Source organism: Telopea speciosissima, chromosome 9 (assembly GCF_018873765.1).
Source record: "Telopea speciosissima isolate NSW1024214 ecotype Mountain lineage chromosome 9, Tspe_v1, whole genome shotgun sequence".
In the NCBI taxonomy this organism is placed as follows: Eukaryota; Viridiplantae; Streptophyta; class Magnoliopsida; order Proteales; family Proteaceae; genus Telopea; species Telopea speciosissima.
In genome coordinates this window covers 11,222,741-11,233,690 of record NC_057924.1, presented here as the reverse complement: position 1 = coordinate 11,233,690, position 10,950 = coordinate 11,222,741, and the positions used below count along the sequence as shown (strand labels likewise).

General features: G+C 37.6%; 1 protein-coding gene across 1 annotated transcript; it reads right to left on the bottom strand.

The window, feature by feature from the left end:
- Positions 1 to 357: 357 nt before the first annotated feature.
- LOC122640895 (PAP-specific phosphatase HAL2-like) lies at positions 358 to 9,408 on the bottom strand. The gene is made up of 5 exons (XM_043834177.1): positions 9,331 to 9,408; positions 9,028 to 9,240; positions 5,812 to 6,499; positions 1,040 to 1,403; positions 358 to 695 (listed from the first exon to the last, which is right to left on the bottom strand). The coding sequence occupies exons 1-4, from the start codon at positions 9,386 to 9,388 to the stop codon at positions 1,100 to 1,102; spliced, it is 1,263 nt and encodes a 420-aa protein (XP_043690112.1). The 5' UTR covers positions 9,389 to 9,408; the 3' UTR covers positions 358 to 695; positions 1,040 to 1,099.
- Between the last annotated feature and the right edge of the window lie 1,542 nt (positions 9,409 to 10,950).

Here is a 10,950-nt window from a genome sequence, read left to right as displayed (position 1 = left end):
GACAAGATTTTTATCTTTGGAGAGTCTGACAGATAGAGAAATTATAGAGGATTTTTTGGATACAGCTCTTTCTGTGAGGGGTTTTTAAGATATTTTTCCTAACCAATTTTGCTTCCTAAGTCATTAGAGAACAGGTTTTCTCTGCTTGAACTTATGCCAATGTTTAGTTCACATCTAAAATCCATAAGTTGATCCTAAAACTTCAAACGTATTCAGGACTACAAATTCAATCAAAAAAGAAAAAAAATTATTTGTTTGGAAACCCTCTAAAGAGTGTCATCATGTATGTAACTATGCGTATGCATGAGTAGAAACTAATAAATCAGACACTATAACCACCAACAAAAGATCCAGTCCTTCAAAATACAATCAGGATCAGTAAAATAGTTGCATATTTATGTATATATATGTATGTACATGTGTTTCATAATTGTATTCCAACTGCTGCACATGAAGAATCCCATAATTCTGCATAATGGCATGCTCATGCATTAGAGAGCACATACAAAGAGTAAGATGCTTCTGGCTAATCCCCCCCCCCCCAAAAAAAAAGAAACCGACCCATGGAAATAACCTACTATCTTCAGCTCGGTTGGTCATCTTAACTCCATCCTCTGCAAGTAACTGAGGAATGCGAAGGGGTGAAAGATTGGTTACCGACCTTCATCAGCAAACCTGTCAGAAACAGCCTTCCCCTGCAATTAATTTTGAGCTTAAAAATGGTGAGTCAAAATGCTAAAGAAAGGAACATAGGTGATGATTAAAATTAAGGTTGAAAAGCTCGTTACCCAGAACCCAGTTGCATAGCTATAGAATCTTGACTTCATGGAGTTGATTCAGTGACTCGGTGAGTAATTGAATTTTTTTAGGCTAAATATTGATTTTCCGGATAAAAATGAACATCGGATTTCAGCCACTATTTTGAAACAGATGAGTGACTGAATAATAAAGAGGAGAAAAGAACCTAGGTCACTGAGTCACGAATCAGTTCATCTAGTTTTCCAATTTTTGGATAATACAATCACTATGATGATCTTACCCTGTTAAATGATAAAGAGATCATCTGCTCCATTGATGCAGTGGAAATATACAATAAACATCATAGATTAGAGGAGTCCCAGCTAGCATCGACAGCCCTGATGATCTTCTGATGTAGTTTAACACCAGAGCAAGCAATTATGCCTCGATCGAGGCCTTCTAGATATATACCCTGAGAAAAGTCTAATGGACGACCTCCAGCATCAGTTACCACACCACCAGCCTCTTGTATGATGACAACACCAGCTGCATGATCCCATATCTTCTCTTTGTATCCAGCCTTTGCAAACTTCATAAAAATCTCTGCATCCCCCCGAGCAATAGCAGCATACTTCACCATACTATAGACCCGCAAAGGCTGATTTCTGCCAGTGGGGCGAGCAGAGTGAGAGTGAGAGATCAATTTAAAATATTGATCCAACTAAAACCATTTAAAAAAATAAAACAATTTAAGATGCATGTACATTAGTACACCATAAAACAAGTAACATTTGCATGCTGTCATTGATGAACATGGCTCAGGGTCTCAAAATGGTATTTGCAAACTTTTGGGCTATCTCAGCACAGATGTGTTCTTACTAAACAATTAGCATATTAACATCTCATCAAATTATTTCCAAACAGTAACACATGCTTCCATGTTTAGGCAGATGTTAGGTAAGGAGTTTTTCTGTTATTTTGATGAGCATAAATTTTATAAATGAACAAGAGGCTGCAAGAACAGCCCAACAGAAGCCCATCCTCATTAGGATCCAGAAAGGATAACCCACTGCACATCTTACAGCCAGAAGCCCAAAACAATAGCTATTCCCTGGATCCTTGGACTGCATGGTAGGACGGTTCCCATAGCCTTCAAAAATATTTTAATTCCCTTCCAACTAAAAGGGACAAGCAGGGCACAGTTGGGTCAAGAGCAATAGAATTAGTGGATGGTTCACAATCTCCTTGTTTTGCAGAAACATCATAATATGTTGTATTTCCTATAGAATCGTGGACCCCTATCTCCTAGTTGGCGGTACAAAAGTTAGATAACAGTCGCGATAGGGGGAGTTCCCCTATCGTGAGAGAGTTTTAGTACTTTATGGTTATGCAGGTTGTAGTTTCCTTTCTTGTTTCAGTTTCCCTTATCTGATTGTAATTCTTATCTAATGAATAATTGCTGATTATTAATAAAGTTTGGAGGTCAGTGATAGAACACACACTGATTCTATCGCTGAACTAGTTCTCCTCATCTCTCTCTCTCCATCATTTCTCTTCCTATTTCTCTCCTTTGATCTCTGGTTGACTGGTTGTTGGTTTCTCCCTTGTCACATGGTATCAGAGATTTAATAACCAGTCTTCCATCGATCCTGATTTTGAAAGTCCAAGGGTTTTCAGTCCATGGGTTGTAGCTCCTGAATACTGCCTTACATGTTTTTCAGGCCCTAGTATGATAACAAACTAGGGTTTCTATTATCTGTTATTGGTTTTCATGGAGTATTGGAATCATTGAAGACAGTTCTACAAGCATGTGGCAGACTCTGGAGGAGTCTTTGTAACCCAAATTCCTTCACAACAAGCCATCGGTTTTACCTCATATTTGGAAGAGCAATTCATCAGGCCCAGCGGTACACTCAATCTCAGTTTGAAGAAGATCCTCCAATTTGGGTTTCCAGAATTGAGGTTCTCCTTTACTCCATACGGTACTCTGTTTTTGGGTTAATTTCCAGATATAAAGAATCTGAAATTATTTATGATCTGGCCAGGAGATCTGATTGATTTTTTGAGGCATTGTTACCCTTCTATAAGGTCCCATTGATCCAGTTTTGCCGATCAGCCTCCTTGATTAGTAGTAATTGTTTTTCTCCCATTATTGTTTGTGGAAATCTGTATTGAGCTACGTTATTTGTGTTCGTTTTTAAGATCTGAATGATATTCTAGGGTGTTATCCCCTTGCTTTTGAGGATCATTTGATCCATATTTAAGAGTCATCTGACTCCAGCTGCTACTGTTATTATTTTTTTTCATCCATTCTTTGGAGAGAATATTGTTGCTTCTCGTGCTTGGGTACCGCTGATTGGTGTTCTAAGTTCGTGTGCATGATGGCTAATCCCAAGGGACAACGTTAATTTTCAAATTACCACCATCAAACTCAATGGAGTTGTAATTATCTTCTAGGGTCTCTGGCTGTTAAGGTCTATATTAATGCCAAAGGAAAATTAAAATATCTTCAGTCTGATCCTCCCTCCACCAACTCTAAAGAACCTTTTGAGATGAAAGCATATGAGGAATGAACGTGGAAGAATGACTGTCCATATATGGTCTATGAAACAACATGGACCAATCTATAGCAGCAAATATAATTTTTCATCCTACTGCCAAAGGAGTATTGGTTGAATTGAGGCGTACCTTCTCCCAAGAGAAGAATATATCTCATGTTTATGATTTATATGACAAGTTGTTTACTCTCAAGCAGGGCGACAGGTCCTTGAATGAGTATTTTAATGCTTTTACGGGTATATGAGAGGAGCTCAATATCCATCAGCCTCTAACTACCAATCTGGAGCAGGTACAAATTCTGCGGGAAGAGTTCTATGTTGCAAAGTTTTTGGCAGGATTGAATCCTGATTAGCAGTCAATGAAGAGTCACTTGCTTGTTGGGGAAAAGGTGCCCTCCCTTAATGAGTCTTTTGCACGTCTTCAGCGTATTAGTATTCCTTCTAGAGATGATACCTCCCCTCTCCCAAAGAGAGCTAAGCCTTTGTTGCTGGCCGTGGCCATGGTTCTGGCTTCTTTAGGAGAGGACGTGGATCATGGGGAGGTCATGGTTGTGGAGGCAGAAGTACAGGTGGCCAGCAGAGTGACGAACCCTTCAGACTGTGTACCTTTTATGGCAAGCCAAATCATACTATTAAGACATGATGCTAAACATGGACGACTAGAGTGGGCTCCACCGTTAGCTAATTCTGTTGTGCCTGATATCAGTACTACAAAGGTGTCTTCTGGAGACTCCAATCCTACATTCTCATCTGGAGTTTCTTCATTAGGTTCTGTGTCTTGATGACTACAATCATTCGTTAAAGCTTATACAGAATCTTCAACCATCCACTCTGGCCCACACAGGTACATCTGCTTTCCTTACTTCCACCATTACCACTCCATGGATCATAGGGGGGCAAGTTTGGCCCTGTCAGCCCAAACCTGCCCTGAGCCCGAACAGGGTCTGGGCTGAGATATCTTGGCCCTGAGGGCGGGTCAGGGCTGGAAATTTTTAACCCTGTTGCAGCCCTAATGGATCATTTATTCTGGTGCCTCTACACATATGACTGGTAAGTTAGAATTATTTTTTTCCTTATCAAAGGTTCCTAACTCCTCTCCTGTCATCCTTACTAATGGATCCTCTACCAATGTGACTGGTCATGGTTCGGTTTCCCCTACTACATCCATGACCTGGTCTTGTGTTATTTACGTACCCTAGTTACCATTAAGTTTGTTATCTGTTAGACAACTGACTAAATCTCTCTCTTTCTCCATTGTTTCTCTTCCAATTTCTCTCCTTAATATCTATGAGGTATAGGTTTTTAACTCTTAGGTTTTATTTGTGATGGGCTGAACTATAAGGCCCAGAAGCTGGGGGGGTCTAAAGGGGTGTACGAAAATAGATATTAATTAGAAGTGGGGTCCATTAGTTAATGTAGCTGGCTATTGTTTAATCATTAAAGAGTCCTATTTTGGATTTTTTTTTTAAAAAGAAAAGAAAGAAGATCTTTTTCTTCGTTTCTCTACTTACTTTTCCAAGAAAGGATATACGCAATTTAGAGACAAACACTTCAGAATCCATGTATGGCTGATCAACCAGTTGCCCTTTCCCTCACTTTGGTTTGTGTAGAAAGAAATAAAGTCCAAACTTGTCCATGTTTTAGAATGTTTTGAAATATTACTTAACACTTACATGGTTTATTCTCTCTTTTTATTTTCTTTTTAACACTTTGATGCTGAAATTATCTTTTCCTCTTTCAAATTCTTCCCTATTCACCACTGATAGAATATGCCCCTTTTTTTTTTGGTTCTCTCATTTGAACTGCCATACTTTGACACCTAACTGATTGCAGCTATAGGGAAGTGAATTTTTCTCTCTCTTCTTATTCCCCTCCCCCAAAAAAAAATTTCCTACACTTTTCTATTAGAATTTCTTCTCTGTGAAAATTTGACTTCAAATACCATCATGGTTTCAAAACGAAACTATCAGCAACTTAACAAGTTTACGGTTTTGGTCGAAATTTCAGTGAAATTACCGAAACAGTTGAAGGTTTGCTCAAAAAGGTCAAAATTGTGTACTGTTTTCCAATTTTATGGTTCTTTATTCCTATTACATGTTTCAATTTTTTTTTTTGGATGTTATATATTATATGACTATATTATGTGTAGAATTGACTATATAAGGAAAAAGATACATTAGGCTGGTGTACACTAGCAACCTAGGGTGCGATGCCAAACTATCACTTTGGAAGGGTTTTTTTTTTCAATCTAATGATTCAATGTGTAATCACACTTAAATGGGCACTATAAGAAGCTTTGGGGCAAAATTCCATCATTTGACCACTGAAATGGCATTATGAGGTGACCTGCAAAATGGACCAAATTTCGAGCCGATTTTGTAGATTTTGACGGTATATTGAAATTTGGAACCTTGAATCTGAAAACACTCAATTACTTACTGCAACTGGATGGTAGACTATAAGATTATAAATGATGGTATATTTTTAGCAAGAATAAAATGAAAAGTCAACGCACCTCAGCCCAACGCTGTGAGCTAGCCCTGCTGTGAAGGAGTGGCTTGAATTGGACTTTTCAACCGGTTCACAGAATGTAGCCAGTGCTGGATCATCGATGAAGGACACTTGAACTGCTCTTGCTAAGTTTGACAGACCAAGCCTGTTGTTTTCCCTGACTAATGGCTGCATCCATGCCTTTCCACTACCTTTCCTTGCATACATAACACAGCCTTTGTCCCAAGAACCAGATGTGGGAGAGGACAACTTAGACATGATTCGATAATAACGGTGGTGATAATTTAACCATTCCTTATTCATTGGGTAGTTGGGGCACCCAAGAACTCCAAGAGCAACTACTCCATCCTCTATCAAGGCTAGAGCTATGGCATATTGGTCTCCACGTACAAATCCCAATGTTCCATCAACAGGATCAAGTACCCAATGTCTTCCACTAGGACCGCCAGTTGAGTTGCATCGACTAATTGCCTCAAGAACCTCTGTAGTTCCAAGAGGCCTAACTGGACTTGTAAGTCCAAAGTCAGGTGCTTCAATCAGACACTGGTTCACAGTCTTTACCACAGCTTCCAGTATGCCCACTGAATCAGGCTTGGTGAGAGTTTGGATATCTTCTTCAGCAACAATTGACACATTTTCACTCCCAAAGTTTTCTGACAACATCCAGCTAACAGTTGCTTGGACGCTCCAATCTGTTTATGCAATGTGATTGAGCATTAGATAGAAGAACAGCATCATCTTCACCAAAAGACATTAAAACATACAGAACAAGAACAATAGCTTATAAGCCAATTGGAGAACATTGACAAATGGAATAGCCCTTTAATAATTATATCCCTGGATCAACACTGGTATGCTTGTTTAACTACTTAAAGATAACATATAACTGATAACATATAACAAATTACCTGATCATTTAAGTAAAAGTTATCCTTTAGACAAAAAATAGTTTTCTCTGTAATAAAAACTGGTGAAGTGAATTGGTGTGGAAGACTGATAAGGACTTCCTGCCTAGCTTTCAATTACAAGTTACTAATTATTTTAAATATGGCCACTGTGAGAGAGTAGGCATGTTCTCCTCTTTGAAATTCAAAATTGCACTACCTCCATGGAAATATAATAACATGGTATATTGCAGTTGTAAAGGAAAACATGTCGTGACTTCAATATGATGCCCATGGAGGCATACAACAGTGTGACATCTGGAAGCTGATTTAACATACATGTCATAAGGATCAAGGATTTTACACCAGATTGAAGATATGCTTCATGAACTGAATAGCTATGTTGATTCATAATGTAATCAATATTTCAGAGAAAAGATTAGAAAATAACGCAAAAACATCCCTGTTTCTGTTTTACTGAAAAGCTTTAGCTTTGATACACTGTACATGGAGTGGCAAAAGACAACATGGATGCTTGGTGTCATTCAACTCCCCACAGCAAGGAGGCCAACACTGCTATTATTAATTTATCATTTCAATCACACTCTTCCACCTAATGATGTACAAGCTCACCACAGATGGCATAAAAAATCGATACAAATCAATTCTCCAAGCATAGAATATTAATAGCTGATGCATTTAACATATGAATAACTGTCATATTATATTCATATACATATATATTTCTTTTGGAAACCATTCTCTCAAATTACTGCCTATGTTCATATAAGCAATTTCATTCACTCCTTTCTTTTCTAGCACCAGAGACTGTGGCTGTCATTCCATGAAATACCTTCAAATTTATTATGTAATTATAGTTTTATGAGTTTTTAGTGGAACTTAGGAACTGCTGTATGCTTCTACGAAAACAATCACCACTAGATTTCTATGGATACTTAGAAGTAAAAATATTTGAAGCATTTAGCTTTTGTGCATATACTTCCACGTAACTTCTTTTTTTTTTTCAATATTTTTAGAACAAAGATTTCCACCCGCACAAAATGGTGCTCTTAGAAGAATAAGGTTCTAACCTAAACTAGAAAATTTAATGTCAGTAGTGGTGCAAATTGGATCTACAAAAAACCTAATCCTATCGTGCTATTTGAGCCACCTCCAAAATATCTAAAACTATCAGGGGAGAATGTTCTCTGTGCCGCAGCGCAGCCTGCGCCCAGGCACATGGGCAGCCTGTGCAGGGGGGCAAGGTGGTCATTGCGCCCACCCCATGTGCCTGGGTGCAGGCTCTGCTGCGGCACAGAGAACAGCGCCCCAACTATCGGATAACTGGAATCAGTCCCTTCTTAAACTGTGTTTTAATCTCCCATCATTCTATTATATAACCAGTTTTATTGGGACAATTTCACAATGACTGAAAGCTTGTTTTGGATTTTAAAGCAAGCAAAGATTACTTCATATTTTTATCTTAAATAGCTGAAACCTACAATGCACATCACATCTGAAGAACAAACTGATAGAGGTTACTCATCAAGATTTTAGAATATGGAAAGCTAAAATAAATTCTTATGGGTTCATTTTCTTTTCAATCCAAAAACCCATCCATAACAAATCAAGCAAAATGACAAACCAAAAGACTACAAGAATTTCAACAGTGAAAGTATTACTCAGGTAGAACGTGGCAATCACATTTAAAAAAACGAAGTAGCCACTTCAGCTACAACGACTTTCAACATGGAATAATTTCCATAACATGTACCTCTATAATGGCCTTTAGTGATTTCTCTTCCATCTTCAATCACGATGCAATCATCCTATTATCATCTCCTGGCTAATTGTGAGGAAGGGGCATACTTCTTCACCACACTTCTTAATTCAGAACTATTCCCCCAGAGCTAAAATAGATTTATCATTACAAATTCCCAGTCTTGAATGAACGATCCAAGTACTCCAGACGTAGGAACTTTTTATAATAAAAATACAACATTTTGCAACCCAAACATGGACTAGACAACAAATTCCACCAAAAAAACAGGGAAAAAAAAAAAGACAAAACGAAGTAACAGTGTCAGTCTCCACGCCCAACATTTACCACCAAAGAAAACATAGGAAAATGCTCCAAGAACACAAGACATGTGATAGAACCACCACTTTGATACAAAATTCCCCAATTCTGATTGTCTTCAGAAAATCTTAAAACCTCAAACAGAGACAAACCCAGTATCAAGCATCGAAATCCAAGCCCAAAAGGATAATAACACACACACAATAAAATAAAATAAAAAGAGCCCAAAAGAAAGAAAAGTAGGAGATCCGTCTACCTGCTATTGTGACAGGAGAATTGTCGTCCTTAGATTTAACCTGTTCGTTGCTCTTAGTAATCAAATTATCTTGCACCTTTTCACAGAGAGAGCAAACCATTTGGACAACTCTAACAGCAACATCCAATTCCTTCGAATTTCTATCAGATTCCGAAGATCTGAACCATGCCCTCTCCATCTCCATGGCCGGTATTTGATGAAACGCGGAGTTCTCCGAAGAAACCACCTTCTTATAAGAGTTTAACCGACATTTACGATTGAAGAAGAAAAGAACTCCTATATGCTTGGTTACAGGACTCATACCTTTCTTAATAAAGCAATCTGGTAGTCGAGTTGCGCGGCTTCCACATAGTAACTGCATTAATTAAAAATAATCACCAAGACCCAGTTCTTGTTTTCAACTTTCTACAATCGGGTTTCAACTCTTTTTAGTTTTTATGTCTCAAAATCCATAAACTGTTTCTCTTAGGCCGGCTTTGAGGAATGAGAATTGAGAACCAAAGGTAAATAAAATACATGAAAAATCATTGAATAACATAAAATTATGAAGACCTAAGAAGGATTCCATGACCAGTGGTTCTAAATTGTTAAAAATGTCTCTTTCTATCTCTAAAGTCCCATTCAATCTACACACGAAATGAGTTTTAAGGGAGGGCCACAATTTTCTTTTGTTCCCATTTCCTAGTTTCCACTTCAATTTTCCAATAATGTCTGCAATATCTAGCCGTTGGATTGAGAAGAAAGACTTCTAAGTCCTAACCTACTGACTAATAGACTTTGGAAAATTACAGTAAATGACAGGGTTTCCTAGAAATTTCCTGTTTTTGGATCTGAGGACCAATTTTAGGGTTCCTGAGCAGCGATTAGGGCCGATTCCAATCTGATATGGATCAGAATTACCAATCACCAATTCTATCCCCGATTTTGTGTTATAAAACTCTGCGGCCCAGTTTGTTTGATAGGAACTTAGGTGGGTGAAAAAATTGAAGTGGAAAATTGCTGATGTGGCATTTTAAAATCTCATCTTAACCTTGTTTATTTAACGATTTAATTTGAAATTGTAAACTAACAAAATCTATAAGGGAACAACACTAGGCTATGTTTGGATGTTAAAAAAAGAAAAAATAAAAAAAACACAAAGAACTTTGATTACTATTCATTGAGAAAAGTAAAAAATCTCATTTTTGTTCCCCAAACCACTACAACATGGGACCAGTCAATAACATCTCCACCTCATTCTCCCCATCAAACAAACGGGGCTGAGAAAACCCTCAAAGCTTCAAAATTTAGAAATGGTGGATACCCTATTCAACTGTTGAAATGATAATTTGTATGGGGTGGATACCATCTGGCTGAGTAATTGAATATCCTTAACTGAAAAGTATAAGCTATGGCTTAGCTTCACAATTAGGGGTATTAAACGATTGGTTTGGTTCGATTTTAGTCGGTCTAAATAAATTTTTTGGAATGTTTACCGGAAAAAAAAAAAAAAAAATTTGGAATATATCTACCCAAATTGTTCGATTTAATTTAGTTTTAGATTTTTATTAGAAGAGACTCTTATCAGTTCGTTATCAGGTTATTATCTAATTGACGTTCTTTTATTTTTATTTTTTGTATTTTTATGGTAGCTACAATCTTAAGATGATCCTTGGGGAAAAAGGACTTCAAAGACCAAAACGAAGGTAAGAGAGATGGACTAACTTGGATCGGGCTCCTTTACTCCCAAAGTTCGTACTTCCATCTCACTTCTGGAGCTCACAGAGTGTTATCTGGCTTGACATGCATCAAACGATTGAGATTAAAAAAATTCAAAATATTTTGAAAACCTCATGACATCCTGTTTGAATCACCTTAAACCCCAATCCAAATCCACTTGATCGATTCGGTTAATCAACCTAAACCCAATTCACTCAAACTAAA

What these genes read in the sequence shown, in the direction of transcription:
- LOC122640895 (XM_043834177.1), bottom strand. Translation starts at nt 9,388, where the DNA reads ATGCAGTTACTATGTGGAAGCCGCGCAACTCGACTACCAGATTGCTTT. An exon ending in AGATTGCTTTATTAAGAAAG is followed by an intron (nt 9,241 to 9,330) that starts GTATGAGTCCTG and finishes TGGTTTCTTCGG; the next exon opens with AGAACTCCGCGTTTCATCAA. An exon ending in GCTCACAGCGTTGGGCTGAG is followed by an intron (nt 1,404 to 5,811) that starts GTGCGTTGACTT and finishes CCCCACTGGCAG; the next exon opens with AAATCAGCCTTTGCGGGTCT.